Source organism: Paroedura picta, chromosome 1, assembly GCF_049243985.1.
Source record: "Paroedura picta isolate Pp20150507F chromosome 1, Ppicta_v3.0, whole genome shotgun sequence".
NCBI lineage: Eukaryota > Metazoa > Chordata > Lepidosauria > Squamata > Gekkonidae > Paroedura > Paroedura picta.
This window is the reverse complement of record NC_135369.1, coordinates 70,729,977-70,755,990: the sequence shown is the minus strand read 5'-3', so window position 1 is coordinate 70,755,990 and position 26,014 is coordinate 70,729,977. Positions and strand designations below refer to the sequence as shown.

The 26,014-nt window shown below is 42.3% G+C and overlaps 1 protein-coding gene across 2 annotated transcripts in view; it reads left to right on the top strand.

Annotated features, from left to right (window-relative positions):
• The window catches only part of ZFAND3 (zinc finger AN1-type containing 3), a 215,353-nt gene that overhangs the window by 171,625 nt on the left and 17,714 nt on the right, over positions 1–26,014 (top strand). For both annotated transcript variants that reach the window (XM_077342130.1, XM_077342124.1), the window contains one exon: positions 7,094–7,264. In XM_077342130.1, the coding sequence (XP_077198245.1) occupies positions 7,094–7,264 (171 nt within the window). The remainder of the gene's footprint in view (positions 1–7,093; positions 7,265–26,014) is intronic.

Here is a 26,014-nt window from a genome sequence, read left to right as displayed (position 1 = left end):
ACCAGTCTTTCTTTCAGGTAAATTGGGTGTTTGATTCTTCATTAACTCTCTGAACCTAACTTTAGACTGGTTGTTGAGACTGTAAGAAGTGATTTTTCACTACTTCTCATTTCATTTCATTTCTCAGTAACTAACTAAGCAAGTTGTAGTCTAATTAGCAACTTGATCGGAAAGAGTTGGAAGTAGCTGCTATTGCACTATACTATAACTAGTAATCAAGCCCGCTGTAATAAAAATACAGTGGGCGCTAGGCAAGGGAGCCCCCGGCAGTGGCACGCAGCGCGGCTGCCGGGGGCTCCCTTGGCCGGCGGCCTGACGTGTTAAGAGGCACTTTGCACCTCTCGCTGCGTCAGGCCGCCAGCAAGGGAGCAACTGCGAGCCGAGCGGAGCGCGGCTCACAGTTGCTCCCTTGTCAGGAGGGTGGGAATCGGCCGGGCCAATCGGCAGGACTGGTTAAAAACAAAACTTGCTTTTTCTTTGCAAAATTAGTATTCTGCCTCAACAGAAGTAAAATCAATTTTCTCCTCTGCTGAAGTCATTTGCTTTAAGGGTCTCCCTATTCACCCGCCCCCTTGGCAGCCCTGTGTGGTCCCATACTGTAGGATTCATGGCAGACCAGACTGTTGCCCTCGTGTATTCCTGATGACCAGATTGTTTTTGCGCCTCTTTTTCTTTCCCCTACTTCTTCCCTCTGTGAGCCATGGACGTTGCAGTACCCAAAACTTTTAGTTTTGGGGGACTTCAACGTTCATGCGGATGCGCCGTCTTCAGGACTTGGCCTGGATCTAGTGTCAGCCATGGAGACACTAGGGTTCTCGCAGATTGTTGCTGGTCCCACCCATCAGGCTGGTCACACCCTCGATTTGATCTTTGGTGCAGGTGTAGCGGTAGATCTGGTGGCGAATAACATCATTCCATGGTCAGACCACCATGCCCTGAAGGCTCGACTGAGGATACCACCCCCTCTCCGTTTGGGTGACGGACATATTCTAGTCCGCCCGCGGAAACTCATGGAATCTGAGAGATTCCTAAATGCCCTGCGGGACCCGATGCCCTCCGGCACCTCGTTGACGGCCTTGGTGGAGGACTGGCAGTCCCGCCTTACGGCCGCCATTGACGAGATTGCTCCTAGGCGCCCTCTCCGCCTTCGCCTCAAACAGGCTCCATGGTATTCCCAGGAGCTTCGGGAGAGGAAGAAGTAAGTGAGACGGCTTGAGCGAGTGTGGAGGAAGACTCGTGACGAAGCTACAAGGACATCTCATCGCACGCTTATGAAGGCGTATGAGAATGCGGTGAAAGCGGCGAAACGAGACTTCTACGCCGCAGAAATTGCGTCCGCAAGCTCTCGCCCAGCACAATTATTTAAGGTAATTAGATCACTTACCGCCCTGGAAGAAGGGTGACAAACGATAAGGCAATTGGAATTGAGCTGTGTGGCATTATCGAGCTATTTTGCGGACAAAGTCCTGTCGCTCCGCCGTGACCTACCTGCCACGATTGATACAGTTAGTGAACTGGAAGCTCCGTGGCCATCAAGGGGGTTAGTGTTTGATGGCTTCAGGCGGCTCTCTGTAACCGAAGTGGACAAGTTACTGGGTTCAGTGAGGGCGACCACTTGCCCCTTGGATCCCTGTCCGTCCTGGTTGCTCAAATCGGGCGACCAGCGGATAGGAGGCCCCTTGAGGGAGATTGTCAACCTCTCCTTAACATCTGGAGAGTTTCCCAAGGGGCTCAAGGAAGCAGTGGTACGCCCCTTACTGAAAAAGCCATCATTGGACCCGCGGAACCCCGCCAGTTACCGCCCAGTTTCGCATTTGGCGTTTCTGGGTAAGGTGATAGAGCGGGCCGCAGCGGACCAACTCCTAGGTTTCTTGGATGAAACTTCGGCCCTTGACCCATACCAGTCTGGCTTCCGCGCTGGCCACGGGGTGGAGACCGTGCTGGTCGCCCTCATGGATGATATCCGGCGCCAGCTGGATCAGGGCGGCTCCGCCATTCTCGTGCTTCTAGACCTGTCGGCCGCATTTGATGTGGTCGACCACGAGTTATTGGTACACCGCCTCGCCGGAGCTGGAATAAGGGGGACTGCGTTTTAATGGCTGGTCTCCTTCCTCCAGAACCGGACGCAGAGGGTTGCGATGGGGGAGAGTATGTCGAGCCCTTGTGAGCTCCCTTGTGGGGTTCCGCAGGGGGCGATACTCTCTCCCACACTTTTTAACATCTATATGCGCCCTCTAGCCCAGCTGGTCCGGGGCTATGGGCTGGGTTGCCACCAATATGCGGATGACACCCAGCTCTACTTCCTAATGGACGGCCGGCCGGACTCCACCCCGGATACATTTGCCAGCTGTTTGGAAGCGGTAGCTGGATGGCTCAGGCAGAGTCGCCTGAAACTCAACCTCTCCAAGACGGAGGTCCTGTGGCTGGGCAGAAGAGGGCAGGACCAGGAAGCGTGCCTCCCATGCCTGAATGGGGTGCAATTAACACCTGTACCAGTTGCCAGGGATTTGGGAGTGACATTTGATGCCTCCCTCTCTATGGAGGCTCAGGTCACCAATGTAGCTCGGACGGCATTTTTCCATCTTCGCCAAGCCCGGCTACTAGCGCCCTACCTGTCCTTGGAACACCTGGCCACAGTGATCCATGAGACGGTCACTTCCAGATTAGACTTCTGTAACTCGCTCTACGCGGGCCTTCCCCTGTCTTTGACTCAGAAGTTACAGCTGGTCCAAAATGCGGCTGCCAGGGTCCTCACTAGAACACCTTTGAGGGCCCACATTCAGCCGGTGCTTCGTCATCTGCACTGGTTACCAGTCTGTTTCCGAATCAGATTCAAGGTATTGGTATTGACCTTTAAGGCTATACGCAGCCTGGGTCCCGTCTACCTGCGGGACCGCTTGGTTGCTTATGCCCCCCGCAGGGCACTCCGCTCTGCGGGTATGAATTTACTGGTTGTCCCGGGCCCACGGGATGTTCGCCTGGCCTCGACCCGGGCCAGGGCCTTTTCAGTCCTGGCCCCGACCTGGTGGAACGAACTCCCAGAAGAGCTAAGGGCCCTGCAGGATCTACCAGCTTTCCGCAGGGCCTGTAAGACGGAGCTCTTCCGCCAGGCATATGGTTGAGGCCAGGGCAGCTCTCCCACTAATCCATCAGAGGATCCCCTCCAATATTGAGATCTCTAACACCGAGATCATGGTTAGATGTATTGTACTGGTGCCACCCTCTTCTGAACATTATTCTCTCCACCAGGCTGAACTAAGATCAGAATTGTGACCACCGCCGCTATATGTTATGTGATATGTTATATGTAACTTTTAATTGGGGTTTTTATGGGGATTTTATTGTGTTTTAACTATTTATGTTGTAAACTGCCCTGAGACCTATTGGGAGAAGGGCGGTCTAAAAATTAAATAATAATAATAATAATAATAATAATAATAATAATAATAATAATAATAATACTGTGGAGAACTGATCCTGGATTAGATTTTAAGGCTTAAGCTACTTTTAAAAAGTAGTCTGAGGTGCTGTACCTGTAATGTTTTAAGGCTCATTAAGTATTGCCCTTACTGATGCTTTTGCAGTCAGCTGGGATCATAAATGTCAATCTGTCAGGCTGTGATAGGTCCTTAAAGAAATCCTCACAGAGTGCCACAAATTCCCTTGTCATGTTGGGGATTAAACAGGTTAGTGTCTTCCTGGAGCAGAAGTAGCGGGGGAGTAGTTTTCTTTCACCGTGGTACTTGATTTCCTCTTCTTTTGTCTTTCTGTCCATTTATAGATTCCATTCTGTATATTCTGAGTAGGGCAAGGGAAACAATTCTTTGAAACATCAGGAAAGGTTTCTCTGTGGTTGTTAGTGTAGCCATGTATGTGCAGGCTGCAAACTGCTGTGGCAGGAGATTGAGAGATTGAAATTCAGCTCTGACAGTCCTAACACAATTTATTTGGAAATTTGAGGAGGCGGGGGATGTAGAACAGTGACAGTAATGAGCAAATATAACATACAGCTGGGGACAAACCCATTTTTAAGAACATGGTTCTATTTGTTTCCCTTCCAGTATTGTGATTTACAAAACTGCTATGATGAATTAGCCAGTTCTCCTGTTTTCCAATCCAGCAGAGTAATTAGAAGAACTTGCATTATTTCTGAGTTTACACTTAAGTTGTTGCAAGTTATAAGCAGTGTATTATGTAGAGGTATTTGTTCTTCCTCTGTGCCCATCCCTCAATGCCGCCTGAGATGGTTCACATATAAGTCTCATTTAATTATTCATTCCATTACCTTGAAGGGAATATGTGTTCTTGATGTCTGAATTATGCAAGTTCTATTATAATATGCTTGGGCTATGTCATGCTGGTGTGCAAAGTTTATTTTTAACACTTGGGAATAGCATTTTGTATTCACACCTGTAGTGTGTGCTTATTAGCTCTTGATTTGTGTCCTGTAATTATCCAGTGTTTTGTTGTTTTCGTGCGGAGAGCTCATCTTTCTGTTGCAAACTTTGAAGCAAAGAACAAGGCAACTAATTTCAGGTGCCCAAGGGTTTTTCTTTTTTAAATAGCAGCCCTCCCATACACCCTATTTGAGGGAAGCTTTGAAAAATGTCTTGAGATATGGCATGGAGGAAGGGTCTTCTGTTAAGCAACAACAAAATAGATTCTTGCTACAAATCCCACTGATTATACAAGCCCGGCAAGTTACTAGATCAGCCCATGGTTCCTGGCCTCAGTCCTCCAGCCCTGTGTATTTTATTTGCTCAAAATAAAATACACAGTCCACTTTATATTTTGTGTAATAAGTATTTGGACTGTTTGGCATCTAGCATTATAGGGTTGGGTGGAAGGAAGCCTGTAATGGCCTCTTCATTGATTTAAGCAGGTCACTCAGGTTGAGAATCTATTACATGGATTTATCAGCTATAACGTCACTTCTGTATTCTTCATGGCCTTCTCTTTGGTAAATTTCCTCTTGCCTTGCATGGAAAGTACACAGATATCCTGCATATACTGATTTATATTAGTACAACTGTTAAAAATCTTTGAGGCAATTCAGAGCATAATACATAAAATATGGGCCAATTAAACAAAAACACAGCAAAAAAAAAAAAGGAACCAGTTAAAACAAAACATTTCCGATTCAAACATCAGCAGCCATAATATAAAACCAGCTGTAAGAGCAAGGTGAAATCTTTTAGATCAGGAAAAAATAAATCAGTATCAAAGTAGTAATGCTCAGCACAACAAGTTGAGTTCTAGAGAGAGAGAAAAAAACTATCACTAAAGCAACAAAATTTCTCACGTCCCAAATTTAATATGTTTGGAGTTCTCTCTCCAGATCACCTTGCCTCATGCTAGCCAAGCTACCACTACAGAAAAGGCCCTTTCTCTGGTTCATCTCCACCTTCTTGCAAGAAGGTGGAGTCCTACAGAGCAGAGGCTTTCCAGAACTGCTGAAACACATTCATATGGCAACAAGTATTCATTCAAAACACCATGAGACCAAACGGTTGAAGGCTTAAAGAACAAAAATAGCGTTTTGAATTGTGCCCAGAAACAAATGGGTAGAAATGTATTTCCAAACAGTCAGGTATTTCTCATGCTATGTGGCAGATACTTCCGTAGAGGATATTATGTCCAACCGCTGCAGTACTTGCTTTGTTCAGGAAGAAGAAAAGTCATCTCATTTCATATCCTTCAAAAGTTATTGATTTGCTTATTTTTGTTTGTTTATTTGTTTGTTTTAAACCTGGAAGAGCCACTCTGTGTTAGGAGCGCATTTCTAGTTGCCTCGAAGCCGTTTTTACCTATGCGATTACAGAAGGATGGCCAGCTGCAGCCCTGTTTCTGTGCAAAATGCTCTTGGTATAGTTGGCAACGTTTTATGTACCTAGTGCCTTGAGGAGAAAAGAGGTTTCATGCATGTTTTTATTTACTCTTTCTCTTCTGATGAACAAAACAGAATGATAGTCTGCCAGTAAAATAATACGAGGTGTTATATGCAGAATAAATTCAGAATATCTGAATCCTGATCTAAATCTTTGCCGGGCTGGCTTCAAATACAAACAGGGAGTGAAACTCTTCCAACCCTATGAAGTTATTTGAGTTGTTGATGTGCCTCATTAATGGCAGAAGCAAGATGCCATCTTCTTGTTGTCTGTTCTTCCCCCATTATAATTCCAAGTAAAACTTGTAACCACTGGGCCTCTGCTGTGAGGATATGTGCATTTAATCTCGGTTGAAATGGATAATAGGATTGAGAGTGTTAGTACTCTCTAGTAGTATTCTAGTATCAACATAATGTGTGATGGGAAGCCCCTTTTCACAGCTTCATAAAGAAGTGTTTTCCTGTCTCTGCTCTCTTGAACAATAATGTTTTCCTTTGAGAAGGAAATGGTACAAATAAGGTTATTAAAATACATAGTGCCATGACGAGTTTTATAGAGATCCTCGGAGCATTCTGAATCTGCAACAAGTATGTACGTCTTGCGGTTTAGATGATCGTACCTGTGTATAATAATTTACATTTAGATTGTTATCCTTGTCGAGAGAGAGGGTGACAGTATGGTGCTTTTATGTGCTGCTTTTGGTTATTGGACATACAGCTAGCACACTGTAGCCTAAAAATCCCTCCCTTGCTTTGGAAATAGGCCAAATTTATGTTCGTTTTTTTAGAAGCAGCCTTGCTCAGGTTGGGGGAGAGGTTGTAGGTTGTTTTTCTTCCCTCTGTTTTTGCATGGAGGTAGGGGTTGAAGATGAACAGGAAGAAATGAGATAAAAACCAAAGATTGTAGTTGTTGAGGCTAGTGTTCCCTCTATTTATCGTTGGAAAGTCGGAGCCATAAACTGGAAGATTTGCCTCATTTATTTTGTGAACAATAAGGGAATCTGATAGGAAACCAAGCTAATGAATCCCGTACTTGATCCCTGTTATTGAAGGATATGCATGTATGTAAAGAAGTAAAAATCAACTTGCTCTTTGCAAGTGAGCATGCACAAAAAATTGCCCAACGTTAACTTCAGTGACTGGGTTTACAGGCCTCTGTGAAGAAAAACTAACATTATACTCCAAATATTTTTCCCAATAAAACAGATTCACAGTCGGAGAGTGAAGCTTCACCTGAGAAGCGGCCACGGTTACTGGAGGACAGTCATGATAGGCCTGAAGAAATCAGCCGTTCCAAACAGAAGAGCAGACGCAGGTGTTTCCAGTGCCAAACAAAACTGGAGCTGGTACAGCAGGAACTGGGATCATGTCGCTGTGGTAAGGGTTGGCAGCCAATATTAAAATGATTCTTTCTTGTCTAGTCATGTGAAAGCACCTTTCACATCTGAGTAGAATCTGAGTTGCTTTGTCATGCAGCTTTTGCTAGTTATAGCAGCAATATAGCCTGTAAAACAATTTAAAAGTGGTTACCATTTGATGGAAGATAAAATCTATTCACAAAAACACTATAATGTTTTTCAATCCACGTTTGAAAAATTAGATTACAAAGGCCCATTATGCCTCCAGATAAACATAATCAGTCTGTTGCTGATAAGTGGCTCCATATCTCCATATGTTCAACCCAAAGGTTTCTCCCATGTGTGAGACTCCTGATGTTCATATAAGGTACAAAGCCTGCTATGATTTCTTTCCACTGCATTGTGGAGAATTAGCATTGTATGAATTAAGAGAAGTCCCTAGAAATCTATAAACCTTTTGTGAATACTGGTTCTTTATTGTATTGGAGAAGATTAAGCATGGTGAGACAACATGAAAAGGAACTTAGAGATGTTTCCCATCTGGGAAAAACTTATGGGCACAAGGTAAAAGGTGTTGTAGAGAAGCTTTTCCCAATGAGAAATAAGCAAGGAGGAAGTGTCTAAGTTCCCTTGCTTCCTTCCTTGGTCCTTCAATCCCAGGGACTTTGTTTGCTTTGTAAAAAGCCATTTAAAATTAAACCCAGCCTGGAGGAAGTGGTGGTAGTTGAGCCTTCAATAGACTACTACTCAGTATTGAAGCATTCTTCCTTTAACATGCTTTTCTGTGCATTTTTACTGGGCTTAGTTGCTCAGTATTTGCCATTCTGTGGTTGCAGCTGTCAATGATTGAAGGGAGGCACTTGTTTTAATAGTATTCTTAAGTGTATACATTACAACATAATTTTTAAAGTACTATATATAGTTAAAGCATATACAGAAAATAGGACATTGACAGCATCTCACCATTTTTTCTCAAACGCTAAATTTTAATTCAAATTATGTTTAATGGTTTTAAAGAATTAGTATTTCCAACTATCATGTTCCATTTATACAGCATAGAAAGCACAAAGCTAAGGAAATGGTAATGAAGCTTAGTTTGCATGTTAACTACAGGATGAGCAGCAGACCCACCTTTCCTAGCCTATTAACAGCACTGCCATCATCATGTTTTAATAACAGCAGTTTATCAAGTATCTATTTTAGAAAATGCTCAGTAAATTTAGCCTTGGAAGGCTACGCAAGCAATGCAATATTACATATAGTAGTGTGTCAGAGTAGTTCAGCAGTGGAATAGGCTGCCTAAGGAGGTGGTGAGCTCCCCCTCACTGGCAGTCTTCAAGCAAATGTTGGATACACACTTTTCTTGGATGCTTTAGGATGCTTAGGGCTGATCCTGCGTAGAGCAGGGGGTTGGACTAGACGGCCTGTATGGCCCTTTCAACTCTATGATTCTATGTTTCTGTGATTCTATGAGAGTGACGGGGATGATCTGGGGCCAAAGGACCAAGCCCTATGAAGATAGGTTGAGGGACTTGGGAATGTTCAGCCCGGAGAAAAGGAGGTTGAGAGGGGACATGATAGCCCTCTTTGAGTATTTGAAAGGTTGTCACTTAGAGGAGGGCAGGATGCTGTTCCCATTGGCTGCAGAGGAAAGGACGCGCAGTAATGGGTTTAAACCAGTGGTTCCCAACGTTCTTATCACTGGGGACCGGTCAACGCTTGACAATTTTTCTGGGGCCGGGGGGGGGGATAGTCTACTAGAGGACCCATCATTGGATGGCACCAGAGGGGCGGGATTAGCTGGCGGCCACTACGACTCCTCTGATTGGGCAAATGGATGAGAAAGACAAGGGAGTAAGCTGGTCTCTGTTCCTTTTTGCCATGGTTGCTGAAGGCAGCGGGCAGGAACCTCATTGCCACGGAGTTCTGTGGGCTGCCCTGGGAATAAAGTGTCCATGGATGTGAGATGAGGGAGTCCTAGTCAGAGCAGGAATGGGGAAGGATAGCTTTGTGACTTGGACTTCTGCAAAGTTGGGTCGATGTTGGTGGGCTAAAGCCCCTAACAGAGCTGTGGTCCAGTACCGACTGATCCACGGACCACCACCGGTCTCTGGACCGGGGGTTGGGGATCACTGGTTTAAACTACAAGTACAACGATATAGGCTAGATATCAGGAAGAATTTTTTTACAGTCAGAGTAGGTCAGCAGTGAAATAGGCTGCCTAAGGAGGTGGTGAGCTCCCCCTCACTGGCAGTCTTCAAGCAAAGGTTGGATACACACTTTTCTTGGATGCTTTAGGATGCTTTGGGCTGATCCTGTGTTGAGCAGGGTGTTAGACTAGATGGCCTGTATGGCCCCTTCTAACTCTATGATTCTATATTCTGGAGCAGAGACAAGAAACACATGACGTTTGATATGCTTCCTACATGAGCTGGTAAAAGATGCTGATTAGTTAATGTGCTTATTTTCTAGCTCCCTTTTAGTTCATCCATTTTTCCAATGCTCCCTTTTAGTTCATCCATTTTTCCAATGCAATCCTCAATGCTGTACATACTTGGTGGTGGAAAGTGCCATCAACTCATATGCAACTTATGTTGACTCTATGGGGTTTTCAAGGCAAGAGACATTCAAACGAGGTTTGCTATTGCCTGCCTCTGTATAGAAACCCTGGACTTCTTTGGTGGTGTCCTGTTCAAGTAGACCATGGTCCTAGCAGCTGTAGTTCAGTGTGAGGTAACCTTGTGTCATAGGGGGAAAACGCTTCTCACCTACATTATTGTATTTATTCGTTTACACATTGTGATTATATTAATACTGTTTTATCTTTGAGGAATACTGGGGTAGTAATTATCTGCAAATATTTCTAGAAGGACTTATAATGTCCTGCAAACAAAACACCCCACAAAAAAGTGGGAATGGGTTTATTGTTGCTTAAATCTTATGTGCTGCCTTGTCCATTACAAATAAAGCTCAGGAAATAAACTAAAGATTACTGAATCAAATAACTACAAAATAATTTGCTGGATATTCAGTTATCTGTTCTTATTTATCCCTATTAACATTCTGTAGCTTTGTCTGCTTGGGGAAACAAAATTATCTACATAACCAAATTGAGTGAAGAATAAGAATAATAGGGCTGGCTTTGGAGGTGGCTGGAACGAGAGTCATTTTGACCTTATTGTTCCTCAATTTAAATAGCAACACAGAAGTGTCTCATGTCAGGTTTGCTGAGAAATTGCTAATTTTGATACTGCAAACATTTCAAAACACGGTTGTCTATATTGCTGCTTAAGAATTTTGAAGGACAAATCCAAGTAAGGACTCATCATTTGAGGTTAATAAAATATGTGACTTATCCAATTCAGTGGAGAGTTAGTGCCAGGCAGAATATTATTTTGTTTTTTGGATACTCTTCAGTTGCTGGAGAAGACATTTTCTTTATCTTCTGTGATGCTAAGAAACGGGAAAGGAATGTACCATATGAATAGCAGTTAGCTCAATATTCATAGAGAATTGACCTGGATTTCAGCATAATTCTGAATTGTTGAGCCTATCAAATGACCTCAAATGCAGTGTTGACATATAATACCAAACACACAAAACCTATTGCATTCCCTAGAGGTGCAATGGTTCTTCGTGATCTTACTTTTGCTATTTTGTAAAAGCACAGTTGTTGTTGACAACTGGTTTCCCACCACACAATGGCCAAAGTTTTATTGAAAAATTATCAAAAAACATAAAGGTTCTGTCAAGATGGGTTACCATCCTTACAGTTGTTCAGTTAGGTAATTTTAGATTTAAACAAATAGAGTAATATTGAGTTGTAAGGGAACTGTGCTGCCCTAGCCGGGCACATGCAGGGTTAGTGCAAGGGCAAGCACGGTTACCGAGTCAAGCAAGTACAAAGCGCGTACCAGAGAGTAGTCAAAAGTCCAGTCCGGGTCTTATCAGGAATTTGATAAGGAGTTTGAAGAACTTGAATTGAAATCCATTCTCACTTGCAGAAATTGGCTGACTTTGTGGATTGGGGGGGGGGGGGACCAGAGGAACCTCTGTGAGCTCCTTTGGAGTCAGGCAGAATGATAAATAAATAAGATAAAGTAAAATATCCCTTCAAGTTTAATCAGATGGGGAAAGAGGGATCTACCATAATTTCTTCATGTGGGAATAAAAAGAAAGAATGCTTATGACCCTCACATTTGGTGATAGGGGACAAAGAGTGATGAAGGAACTTGCTTGAAAATTATATTTAAGGATTCCTGAGAGAGTATGTTTCCATGTATTATATAATTTATTTTTTTATTTTTATTTTTTTATAATTTAATTTATACCCCACCCCTCTTGATTGAGTTGTCCCGGGGTGGCTTATAATAATAAAACATACCCCATATAACCCATACAACGTGAAAATCCACAGAGGACGGCAAAAAATCCACAGATTACTCTACAATCCAATCAATCAGTGGTTAGAATCTTCCAACTTTGCTTAACTCCTCCAGGCTCAGTACACCAGATGTAATTCACACCTCATTGGGCGGGATATCAATGCATTGTTGATGAAATATAGTATTGTAAACCCTCTGTCTAGGGCAAAGTGCTATGGCACAGTAGTAGAACGTTAACATTAAATGCAGAAGGCACCACATTCGATTTTTGTTACCTTCAGTTAAAGGATCAGGTAGAAGGTAATGTGAAAGACCTTTACAAGAGATCCTTGGAGAGTTGCTGCCAGTCAGAATGGACGGTACTGATCTTGATAGACCAATAACCTGACTGCTGCAATCTATACTATACACCCAGCTGGTATGCTGGGTGGCATTTTTTAAACAATAAACAGAAATATTATTTTGACGTGGTCAAAGGTGCCATCAATAAACGTTGGTTTCAGCATATTAGCCATCATAGTCTCCTTGTTCAAAGGCAATGTATGTCTGTGCAGACACACAAGACAAGGGAAAGGAGACCGAAACATTTCCAGAATTGTCCCTCCTTGCTATCCCTTTGGAGAATGCAAGGAAGGATAGGCCATTTAAATGATCAGCATAGAGTTTGAGAAAAGACCAAAGTAAAATATGCAGGTCTTTCTTCTAGTTTCTCCTGTACCATTTGTAGTGCAACAAACTGCAAAATGAAGACATGGCAGTAAAAGACTGAAGTCATCTTAGCCTTGAGCATCCTAGTTTCTGTTGGAATGCAGAGGTGTGATCTTACTTTGCTTCTCTGTGCTCCTGGGCCATCTTGACTCCTTTTGCCACCTTAAACAATGAGATGACTTACTTTTCCAAATCCATTCAGCTATGAGTAGCAGCCACAAAAAGTGAGAGGGAACACCTGTTCAAGTCAGGTAATCTGGGAAGCAACAACAAATACAAGCCACACCTGTTGCCTCCTCTTCTGTGGCATCCCAAGGAATTGGGGTGGGGGAGAGAAAGCTCTTCACTGTGCCTTGCATGTACCACAGGTTTGAGATAAATCTAGAAGTCCTGGTAACAACTACAATGACACTGACCTTCTTTGGAATTAGGAGGGAAATGACCTACCCTTCCCTGTGCTAGGCAGTTGATGCTCCCATATCACTAACTAAGCCTGTTTTTAAATTACCCTTGCCAAATTAGGACTTGTGCTTGACAGCCTGGCCCATAATAATACCCATGTTCTTTTCAAAACCTATGCACATTGTTTTAAATTATAGTTTCAAAATTTATATTACCAGTTGTCATTAGCAAGGTCACAGTATAGCTACTACTTCTGACAGCAGCAATCCCTTAACAAACGGCTGCTTCAAAGGAAATTACTTTGCTTTCTGTTATTTTACATTTTGTTTTCTAAATTGGCAATGTCTGATAAGTCTGGTTTACCATACTGAATATCCAGCCTCCAGCAGTTCTCAGTGCTGGATGCTCTTTCAAAATTCACTTTTCTATTATCTAGCATGCCTCAATTTTGTTTCCCCAGGTAATCTGCGGGTGGGATTGGAAAATATTCACAGCTCTTGCTGTACTGTATGTTTCCTATATGCTATGCTAGAGGGAAGCATTGTGCCTTTTGGAACATTACAGACAACAAATTAAATTGTCTGTGGCCACATTACATGACACTGGTCTGCAAGCACCTCTTCTACAAAAAGCAGATTTCTCAAATGGCTGTCCTTTATCTTATCTGTACTACTGGTAATGTGAACTCTCAGAGTATTATCTTTGAGGTATTTAAATTTTTTCCAATGGTTTGTCGATGTTTTTATGATACTAAAATGGCTTTCCTTGTATAAAGAAAATACTCATGGTACTGAATGAAGTACAAACGTGCATACATTCATTGATAGCAGTTAAAATACTACTGAAAAAATTGTGGTTTGAGATACGTGACTTGAAATAATCGTGGGCTGCTTTGTTTTAATTTATGGCATTATGAGCTGCTTTTTGTTTACATTGCATGGAGAAAAGTGGGTTCAACGTTCTGTGAATGAATACATTCAGTGTGAAGTGTGACAGTTATGTTTGCGTCTTCTGTATGCATGGCCAGCCTGCTGCCTGGATGCAGGGAGCACAGGCTGAAGGAATTTGTGGCACTTCGATAGAAGAACATAGATAATGGTCTCTTAAAATAGTCTCCCATGCTACTCACCTGCCTGCTCTGTAGACTAAAGGCAACCATAAAGCTCTGGTGACTGCATAAATGTAAATACTGTTCTGATCACTAGAGTAGCACTGTCTGCTTAGCCACGTGTGAGTTATAGCCAGTATTGCTCAGGAACAGGAATAGCCAGTATTGCTCAGGAAGTGTTAATTGGTTATAGTTTACTTACATGGATTTATTAAAATATGTATGCGCCAATTTTTTTTCTTCAATGGAACAAAAGGCAATTAAAAAAAAGAAATAAAATCTGGGCACAGCCCATCAACAATATTAAAATCATATTGAATAAAAATATACTGTTTCTATAAGATAGAGCCCAAACCTCTATCAAATACCTTCCTGAATATGTTGTTTAAATTTCCTGGATGATTCCAGGGTCTGTAACCACCTAACTTCTTCACAAAGGCCATTCCACAGATGCATAGCCACCGCTAAAAAGCCCCATGATCTATCTGGGACAGGTCTGCAATCAGAATGGCCATTATGGCATGCAGTACCAGTGGGCAGCCACCTTATAACCTTCAAAGTCTGCAATTGACTGAGCTATTTTGACCTCTAAAATGATAATTGACTTGGTTTGCATAATTTGAAAAATGCCGTCTCCCTTTTGGCCGATTTTGGTCTATTGCATATGGCTCATTGCCTTTTGACACTAATACTTTTGTAGTTTGCTTTTGGGTGACTTTTTCATTGAAAGTTTAACAGTGCTAGTAATAAGGCAGTGTTCCCTCCCTCTCTCCTTCATTAGGGAGTATTTCAAGATGTCCTAGAGCCACCCTGATTCTAAGGATTAAGATGCATTTAAGAAGACTGTAGAACTTCATAAAAGACGGATAGTTTTATTGGAGAGTCAAACAAGGGTGCTTTGAAAAAATATAGCTTTGTTTTGCTGTTGAAAGATTTTTTGTGTCTATGTACGTTTACCCTCTTTTCCTTTCTCTTTTATTAACTGCTGACAAGAAATTCACATCTCATAAATAATGCTTAAGAATCATTGCTGTATAAATTGAATGTGTTATGAATTGTGATGGGGGTTTCTTTAGAGTGCTATGCCTAGAGCAGGAAGAACAGAGGATGTCATTTTCATTAATTTCTAATGAGATGCCAATTAAAGGCAAGGAAGGGAAGAGTCATAGAGCTCTCCTGAATTCTCTATCCTGGGGCTTCATAGGAACAAGCCGCCAAATCTTGCCTAAAAATTCCATTAAATTACAATCTCATCTAACACACACACAGACAAATTCAGCTTCTCTTTGATCTTCAAAAGAGCAATTTGTAAGATGAGTTCTGAGCTTTCATTCATAGCAAGAGGTGAGGGGAACTGCTAATTGCCAGTATACTTTACAGGATGCAGTGGGGAACAAAATTTAAGATTCTTGGACTGGTCCTCTCTAATTAGCAACCCTTTAAATCAACAATATTGGAGTAATGCTACTTTCCTGTAAGACGCTTCTAGACACGGGTTACACCAGCCATATGTATAGACAACAATAATCTCTAAGGCAGCGGTCCGCAACCTTTTGGCTGCCGCGGACCACTGCTCTGGAGTGGGGGGAGAGGGCGGCCCAGGGGCCCGCGCACATGCGGCAGCCCCAGCGCAAACACACGTGTGCGGCAGTCCGCGCATTCGCGTTTACGCCGCTGCCATGGCAGCAGCTGCGGCTCCCCCTCCCAGCCCCTCCGGGCCGCCAGCCAAAGCGGCCGATTAGCTTGCGGCTCGGCAAGCTTCTCTTTCCCCCCCTCCCGAAACAAGAAGCTTGCCGGGCCGCGAGCTAATCGGCCACTTTGGCGGCCGATTTGCTCGCGGCCTGGCGAGCTTCTCGCTTCGGGGGGAGGGAAGAAGGAGCCACGGCCCGGCGCCAAGGCCTTCGCGGCCCGGCGACCACTGCTCTAAGGGACTTGGGAATGATCTGCCTGGAGAAGAGGAGGTTGAATGGACATGATTGTTGTCTTTAAGTATTTGAAAGGTTGTCATTTAGAGGAAGGCAGGGAGTTGGCAGCAGAGGATAGTATCCGCAGTAATGGCTTTAAAGTGCATGTAGAATGGTCTCAGCTAGATATTGGGGGGGGGGGGATTCACAGTCAGAGTAGTTCAGCAGTGAAATAGGCTCTATAAGGAGGTGGTGAGCTCCCCCTCACTGGCAGTCTTTAAACAGCAGTCGAATACCAAGTGTTTTTAGATAGTGGAGGGGCCAGGTAGAGGTCCTATCAAGAAGGGCTTCTGGTTGGCCATTGAAAATCTGATTGGCTGTGCAGTTTAAAAGACTATTGCTTCAGGGTAGCACCCACCAGAGTGTTGATTTTATTCTCTCTTCCAGTTTTTTTAAAAAATGATGTCTTGTCTGTCTTCTGTTGTGACGATTGTGTGATTACATCCACCACACCTGTATCAGAATTCCACAGGTGCGCTCAGGTTAAAAAAGGGTTGTGGACCTCAGCATATACCTATCCAAACACTGCCATTGTCTTCTGAGGCCTTGTTTCAGGTGCCTTCTAATATTAGGCATATATACCAACCCAGAAGAGGGATTTCTCTGGTGTGGCACCAGAGGTCTGGAACTTTCTGTTCAAGGAGACTCATTTGTCACCTTCTGTTGCCATTGTCTACCAGTAGGTGAAAAGTTATTTGTTTCATTTGAAATCTTTCCTTGCTGCACAAGGCTTTATTTATTTATTTGGCTCTTAGTCGTAATTAGTTTTATGGTGAGTTTTTGTTGGATTTAATATTTTTAATGTTTTTTATTATGTATGTTTTTAATTTGTTAACTCCCTTGCTGGCCCTTAAAAGGGCAAATAGAGGTATATAGATTTTGTAAAATGAATAAAATAGATTCAGATGAAGGAGAGTAATGGTGTAAATATTAAATTCAATTATAAGACAATCTGCTTACTATAGTAACCATATCTAGTAGACAAAATTATTTCTACTAAGTTCAAGCAGGTGCAGAGCTTACACAGTTTTGCCCTATTCTAAGTGATGCTAAACTCTAGATAAAACACATTTGCTATTTCACCTCAAACACAGATCTGAAGGTACATAAAGCATACTTAAATTCTCGATTTCAAATGCCACAACAATAGTTTTTCAGAGACTGTGAAAGAAATTTTCAAGATTGCTGCTACTTTGAAAAACATCTGTCCCTCTTAATAAAACAGTAAGAAGGGTTGAGGTGGGCTGTGCCCGTGATCAAAACTCCTGGATTGACCCCTTGGCCCCGGACCGACAAGCAGAGGGGCCAATCGGGCCCTCACCAGGACAGACCAGAGTTCCAGGGCAATCTGGAGACATGGCTGCCAGTCTGCCCCTGACCACCGCAGGGAGAGGAGGTCAGTAGGGCTGCCAAGGGGGATGAGAACAGAGGCTTGGACAAGCTGCACCAGCCCTTTTTGCCCCAAGGCTGTCCTAACTGTCATGACCAACTGTAAATTGCCTCAGAACCCTGACAGAGCTGGCAGGAGGCTGGAGAGTGCTCTCCCTCCCCCCTCCCTTCATGCCTGCTGTGAAGGAGCCTCTGACAGGCCCTGACTGAGGGGAGGGAGGCATTTTCTTTCAGAGAACAACGCAGGGGAGCCTGAGGGCCTTCCTTTTGAAGGGGGGGGGACTTTCCCCTTCTGCCAAATAGTTGGCTGACAGGGAAGCCACAGAAAAGCCCCTTCTCACTTAAATTACTGCTCTGGCTGGGGGTTAGACACAGCCAAGCCATGTGTCTTTCTGCTTTGCAACTCTCTGCAGATTTGAGGCCTACTGCACAGTGTTATTCTGCAGACAAAACTGGATGCTGTTGCAGAGTTTCCTTTTTCTCCTGTTTCATCTGCACAACAACCCTTTAAATTCAGCAACAACCTGTGTGGGAGGCCTTAAATGTTTCTTCTCTACCACAACCCTCTCCAAAGTAGCCCTTTCTGCCGGGGGAGCTGATCTTTATACTCTGCAGGTGAGCTGTAATTCCAGGAGCTCTCCAGGACCCACCTGGAGGCTAGCCACCACTGGGTTGGAAATATTCCTGGAGGTTTGGAGGTGGGACTTCAAAATCATACAATGCCTCAGAGTCCAACCTTCAAAGAAGCCATTTTTGCCTGCAGTTGGGAGGGAGTGGTGCAGGTGTGTCCCTCCTGGGCTATGGGCTATGGCCAGCCCTTACCAGCAACTGTTTGTATTCTGGGGCGCAGACAGGCAGACCAGCATCATTCCTGTGAGTCTGGAAAGTGCAGGAAGATCTAAATAAATATTTACAACCTGAAACTGTAAATAGTGAACAAATAAATGGCTTGAGAGACATGGGGAGTCTGCTATGGAGAAAGGAAGGGAAGATGATTGGAAAATGCTTTGAGACACCTGAGGCCCACTGGGTCACTGAGGCCCATTCCCAGCTCTCTCAGACTTCTCACAGCCCCACATCCCTCACAGGTTGACTATTTTGGGGAGACGAAGGGAAGAGGTGTCTTTGGTCTAATTCGCACAAGAAGGGAAATGATGCAGAACTGGGGGGAATTGGTTGCCATGTAATCTCCCCCTAAGAAGAGTCTCCAGTCTGATTTTCTCTTTACATCTCTGATGACATGGCTCTGGAAAGCTCATCTGTAACCACTATGCCACAATTCCTAAAGGTCAGTCCTCTCACACTCAATGAACATTCCAAACCACAGGTTCTTGACACCCATATCTCCACACCCAGGCCCTCATTTGTCTCCACGCCACCACAACCTTCCACACAACACACATATTCAACCCCATGCCCTTACAGACTGGACAACTTCTCCCCTTACTCTTCCCACTACCAAGCTCTAGCGCCGTTGTATTCTTTGATACAATGGGCTTTGCCCCTAGTAGCATATATTTTGGGGAGATGGGACACACTAAAATTTAGAAATCTGATTTATTTTGAAACCCCCACCCACCCAAAAAACTGAGGTCACATTAAATCTTGAACTATTGTTTGAATTCACATAATTAAAGAAATAGTTGAATGCATGTGATCCTTTTTTCTACTTCTGCAGGAAACTAAATCGTTAGTTCCTTTCCCCCCTGTGTTGTGTATGTGTTTTAACTTGGCTTTAATTGCTTGAATGATGTGCTTTTGTTTGGTTTCAGTGTTTTTTAAGTTGGTCCTGATGAAAGACGTCAGAGTTTGAACTTTGTAAATAAATAAAATATTGACACAACTCAGTTTTTTTTTAAATTGGGAAAGTTGTGTGTATTCAAATAATCAGGAAGCTAGAAATATTCCAATACTACTCAATGCTCCAAAAATATGAACCCTGTTGATTAATTAATTTGGTAATAGGGTTAGTTATAGTGCCTTCCTGGATTTGCCAAAAATTCTTAAAACGAACTGCTTTGTGCATTGGTGGTCTTTATAAGGCTTACAAGTGTGGCTTAGGGAATTGATTAGAATATGAAGTATTTCACTTTGGTCACCATTACAAAACCAGCCCTGGTGGTTCAGTGATCCTTATATGAAATGTGTTTATCGGTGGAGTCCCACATGGCGGTGGAGTACCACATGGCAAGTGCACATGAGCAGGCCTTCCATTGGAGAGGTCTTTACATCTCAGAGACTCCATGGGCACTGCACACCAAAGCCAGAAACTTGTTCTTGCCCAGAGACCACGTGTTCCCACCCAGAAGCACTCCCACCTTCAGTCCCTTTTTTGCTATCAAAAAAAGGGTTTTTTCTCCAGTCATTTGCATGGTAAGGAAATGCCTCCATGTTTCTCTGGAGTGGTTTTGGTAATAGCAGCATAGGGAAACCATATGGCCTATGGAAAGTGAGCATTTTTTGTAGTCTGACTGTGCTTAAAACTTACACTAGTGTTTCCTGTGAAGTAACTTCCCTTGACGGTTTAATAAACAAAGCATATTATTAAATTACCAAAAATATCATTCATAACTGTCAGGTATAAGCATTGACAGGCTATAGCTTTATATACTTTATTAATTTCTAATCAGGATAGAAATCAGGCATAATCAGTTAACTGGAGTAGCATGTACTGTATTTTACCACCTTCGCCAGTGCCCTGCCAGCCCCTGGACTGTTTGGCCACAGTGATCCATGCAACAGTCACCTGTAGACTGGACTTCTGTAACTTGCTCTATGCTGGCCTACTCTAGTCCTTGACTCAGAAATTCCAGCTGGTACAGAACACAGCAGCTAGGGTCCTCACTGGTATATCTTGGAGGACCAATATCCAGCTTGTGCTGAGGCAGCTGCACTGGTTACCAGTTATGGCCTGGCTCAAGGTTTTGGTTCTGACCTTTAAGGCTGTACGCAATTTGGGCCCTGCCTATTTGAGGGACTGCTTATCTGTTTATGCCTCTGCAGGGCTCTTTGCTCTGCGGTACTAGTCTGTTAGTGATCCTTGACCCCAGAGAGGTATGCCTGGCCTCAACACGGACCAGGGCCTTTTTGGTTATCTGGCCCCAACCTGGTGGAATGAGCTCCCAGGGGAGCTGAGGGCCCAGACAAAGCTGTCAGAATTCCGCAGGGCCTATGAAACAGAGCTCTTCCACCAGGTCTTTAGTTAAGGCCGGGTTGCTTAAGACTTTTGGGGGCCCCGAGGCGTCGCTATATCATTAATTGAACCCCTTGTGGATGGTTGTGGAGGGGTTGTGGAAGGTTTTTCTTTCTGCCATCTAGAGGTTTATGGTTTTAAGGATTGGGAATTTTATGGGTTTTTATGTAATCCACCTTGAGGCCCACCATGGAGGAAGGCGGACTATAAGTGTAATTAATAAATAAATAGATACTCTGCTTTTCAAAATATTACTTCTGTAGCATAAATGTGATTTCAGAGTATTATGCTTTAATTGCACTGAAGGTATTCATACACACAACACATATCCAAAGAAATTAGCAAATAATAATTGTTGTAAAGTAGAGATGAATATGATCCTCACCCTTCATCAGTACTACAGAATGCCATATGATATTTCAAGTTAATGGACTGAGAAGTTATTTGTGTCAGAAGAATGGCATTCAGCTCCCTAGCAAAGCTACAGGAATCCATTATGAAAGGTGGACAGGAAGGCATACTATCTGAAAATTAGATTCAAATGGATAGCCGTGTTGGTCTGAAGTAGCACAATAGAGCAGAGCAGGGGCTCAGGTGGCGGTAACGTCCCTCGACAAAAGACTACCCCCCCTCCGGGCCTCAGTAAAATTGTCAAGCATTGACCAGTCCCTGGTGATAAAAAGGTTGGGGACCACTGTTTTAGAGTATGAAGATAAATGTGTAGCAACCATTTCATAGACTTGTCTCTTCCATGACAGCATAAACTTACCCGTGATGCTATAAAACACAACGCTATAAAACACAAATCAGTTTTCAGTATATTAAAATTACATATGCCCACAAACAAGTTCTTTTACAAAATTTATATCCTTCTTTTCTACCATCATAAGGGCCATCAAAGCAGCTAATAAACTAAAACATACCTAATAAAAATCATATTTTAAAACCATTAAAGCCAATTCCCTTAAAACAAAAACCGTGAAATCACAAAAAACAACAATGAAAACATTGGCCAGGAAGGAGGAATCACTGGATGAGCACCAAATGAAACCAAAAAAATTGAAAAAATGAAACAAACAAACAAAGATGGGAACAGAATGGAACAGATGAATCTTCCTGGGAAGAGTGTCCCAGAGTTGTGCTTTTATGACCAGGAAGCCCTTCTCCCAGGTTGCTACCCACTTAATCTGAGAAGGTGCGGGCATTCAAAGTAAGGCTTTTTTCCACAAGTAACCCTTTGATCAATGCATAATCTAAGAAAAGCTTTGATTTCCATACAACAGTAACTTCTGCATGAGCAGCTAGAATAATCTCTCTAGCAAACAGTGTAACTAAATTTAAAACTGATTGCACAGAGAATAGACCCTCGGTGCTAGCTGCACGTTCTATATCCTATAAACTTTTTCTGTCCAACTACACTAGAAATTTCTGTCTTTTAAGCCAGATTCAGGACAGCCAGTGCAGGAGATCACAGGCTGTTAACAATCAATTCTAATACAGGTTAGGAACTCTTATTGAAATAGTTTGTGTTGGAATGGTGGGAAATTCCATGCATCTGTCCATGCTGTATTGGAAAGATTATGGATAGGAGAGAGTCACGAAGTGTCATGCATCAGCAGACTCTAATTTTTCTAACCCTCAAGGATAAACAGAGGTGTTAAATGGTCTACTGGGCTAATCTGTTATTCTGTTTAACTAGTGCTCAAGTTCCCTTAAAATTCCATGAGGCATGGGGTGGTGTGCTCAGTAACTCATCAAACTCATCAGTATTTGAATATATTTCGAAGTATGCAGAAATGCCTTTTTGTGTTTGCTGCTGCCGTGCATAATGGGTCTTAATGTAAGCAAGAAACATTTTTAAAGCTTTATCAGGAATTTCCATAGTTTTTGTTTGAATGTGCTCTTTGTAGTGCTAAGTGTTATTCCCAGTCTGCACTGTTTGGCCAAAGTGTGCCATAGCTCAGAGCTAGCATGTTCATGCATGTAGCAGATTTGTCATGGAGAAAATGCTTTTCATAGTACACATGCTTAGAGCAGGTTGATACAGAAAAAACAAGTAAAGCTAGAAAAATGGCTCAATCAGCAACTCTTCTTAGACCCTTAGATGTTCCTAATAAGAGCTTGATATTGAAATGTGGACTCATAATTCATAAAATCCAATCTGGACCTCTAGCAAAGCCTGAGGCACAGCTTTGGCTGTCTGCCAAAATCTAAAGTTTTTCAAAGTTCAGTGGAGCAGCAATAGTAGCCCAGTTCTTTCCCAGTCATCATAGCTTTTGAGCTATTGCAAAAAAATCCCTAGAACCTATGTATTAAAATGTTTATACAGAATATAACTGACTAGCTAAAATATGCACCAATAAAAACTTATTCAAAACATCGGTAAAAAGGGTAGAATGAGAGCATGACTTAAAAAAAAATCCTAGTCACTCAAATTGTTTATCTGTATGATACTTAATGGAATTTTATGTGATCTGATTGCCATCCCAAGCGGAATTCGCCTAGCTATCCCTTTTGGTTTTTCATCATCTGCTGAACACAGCCTGAGTTAGTAAGATTTACTGCTTATTAGGAATTTTTATTATTGCCATTTTAAAAAGTAACTCTCATTTAAAACTGTCATTTTAAATCGATTTTTGTACATATATGTAGTAAGTCTCTTGGGAATATCACAAAATGGAATTGTGAGCAATTAATGCCTCAGATAAGTAATGCACTTTCAAATAGACAAACTGTTTTATCCATCATCCTCATTCTTCCCCCACCATGCAAAAAAAAAAAAATCATGTTGATTTTGTGACCTGGGTAAGTAAATAGTTTTTTTTGTAGAAGGTAAAGTGTAGCACTCCTGCTGTTAGTAAAGTAGGTGTCCTGAGGTTGGGATCCAAACATGCGGAAAAAGAAAAAGAGAGATGCAGCAAAATTTGAGCTCTGAAGGACCCCAACCTTTAAAACCATAAAAGGCTGCCATCAGAGCCTGCATAGATGGGAGCTTCTTGTTAATTGCAGATGTTGGCAGCAGTAATCATTGTGCAGATATAAGCTCTCAACCGCTAAAGTTGAGCTTGGCCTCACTCACAGACAGGAATATCAAAATTGATTGGGTATTTCTCCAGCTGTAAAGACCTGAAAAGTAGTTCATATGTGGTCTTAAATACCCCAGTTACTGCAAGAATCTGAAAACAGTACACCCGTTCCTTAAAACAGAGATCTACGACCAGGAATGCACAATACAGTTTTGAAATAGTATGAATACTGCTGTTTTGGCACATTTTTTTGGTGCTTTTGTTATTGTATTACCTTTGCAGTTACACACACACTTTACATTCAGCAAGTTTGAATATGCTGTGTATCCATAACTTTTAAAATCTTGTTTTTCTCTTTGAGCTTTGCCTATGTGCTTGGGGTATTATTCTTCAGTACGAAAGCTTACGCAACATGGCAGTGATACATAGCTGCAGAGAAGCCACAAGCACCATTCCCAAAGTGTCACCCACTTCATATTTCAGAAACATGGGTTATAGCCACTGCCTGGCAAGGTTTGTAGTTGGCAGGTAGTTTGCATCTTGAAACAGCTACTGCCAGAGACACCTGAGTAGCAAGCATTGTGCCAGGGATGGAAGTAAAGGATCCATTCTCTCCAGCCACCTCCTTCTTAACAGCCTCTAGTTGGCTGCAGAGAAGAGAGAGTAAAACCACCCCCATGGCAGACACCCAAGAAAAGAGCAAGCTGTTCCCAGGGAAATGCTGATATTTTGCTCCTCTTTATCCAAGAACAGGAGGTCTTCTTCCAGGCAATCTCAGTCTCTTACTTGATAATATTGGTACTTGGTAATATTACTCTCTCAGTTTGTGGCTAGGGTGTTTGTATGTATATGAATGTGTGGGTGTATAAACATACACACACATAGTTCCCACCAACATTCTTTTTTACATTCTAGAATAAGTAGACATAGATAAACATTAGATCAGGGGTAGTCAAACTGCGGCCCTCCAGATGTCCATTGACTACAATTCCCATGAGAATTGTAGTCCATGGACATCTGGAGGACTGCAGTTTGACTACCCCTGCATTAGATGTTTAATGTGCAACATGAAAATTTCATGTGGAATTGGGCCATCAAACCAAAGAACTTTCTCATCATACCAATATATTTGATGTAATCATAGAATCATAGAGTTGGAAGGGACCTCCAGGGTCATCTCATCTAACCCCTGCAGAATATAGGAAATTCACAATTACCTGCCCACCCACAGTGACTCCAATTCCACTGGATCTACACCATTCCGTTGCAAGAGGCCATAATAGAGCAAGTTTAGGGTTCACGTCAATTTCAGGTTGGACACTGATAACTTCGTATGTGGGAGGGAAATTTGATGGCTAGGTTAATAGGACCTAGTATTAGAACACTTGCAAGACTACAGTGTTCAGATATGTCCAAATTTGTGATAATTATTGATATTGGCTGACAGTTATGTATGCTCAATAACACATATGTTAGATGAGACTTAAAAAGTAAATACATGAATTAATTTTTACAGCTGGGTATGTTTTTCATATGTTCTTTGTTATTATTATTATTTGTAATTGAGTTCATGTGTTTTTTTAGATCATGGCTTTGGTTTTCCAGACAAAAGTAGTGATATACTTGACTTTTAAATTTTTGTTTAATTGGACACTTAGTAGAGGTGGTGTCTAATCCATCTCTGTATTATAGTGTGGCTGAACTAATTGTCTGCTGCCAAGGGGCGCAGAATTTTAATGAGGCTTAGTGGATCTCTTGTTTCTTGAATGTTAATTAATTTATAGTATATTTGTGAGGAATGGAAGAGGTTTTTGCATATTTGGTGGCACAGATATCTGAGCCATACCTACTGATATGTAGGAATTGCCAAAATATATAGTTCAGTTCTTAGATTTCACATGCAAGTGAGCAACTGTCATTCACTCTTGATGAGGAAAAATGAAACCATATGCATGAGGGGATATCTTGCAATGGGAGACAAAAACTTCCACTATTGCCATCAGATTACTTGGCTTATAGTGAGAAGGAGCTACAGGGTATGTGCAGTAAATCTCTCTATGACACATCAGTATCATCCATGAGCATGCCCACATTTCCTATCTGTCGTAGATAGCAAATGAGGATTGTTTAGCACCTCAGGAATCATGCAACCAATAAAAACACTCAGTTTAAAGCTCATTTAATAATCCCACTTGAAACAGGGAAATAGATTAATCTGAAGTTAGATAAATCCAAATTGAGGTATGTATTTGTTAATGTATTGGTCAAAACTTGCCTAATGTGTCCTGTAAGTTACCACTGCAACTGATGTTGACAGCTATTTTTAACAATCTTAATGGCAAACGCTTTGACATTTTAAAAGTAACAGTGGGTAAAGCTTTTGAGGTTAAAGAACATGAACCTTTGTAAATGCCTCTGGAGTTTCTGTAATAGACTGTACTTCAGTCTGGAAGCATGCTACTATTTATTCTTGGTTCTTATTAATGTCTTATTTGCCTTGAATTTTCAATGAACTGAAACAAAAAACCAAATGATACATATATATTATTGTGCTGCCTGTTACCACTTACATTAATTAAAATTTTGAGAAGTGG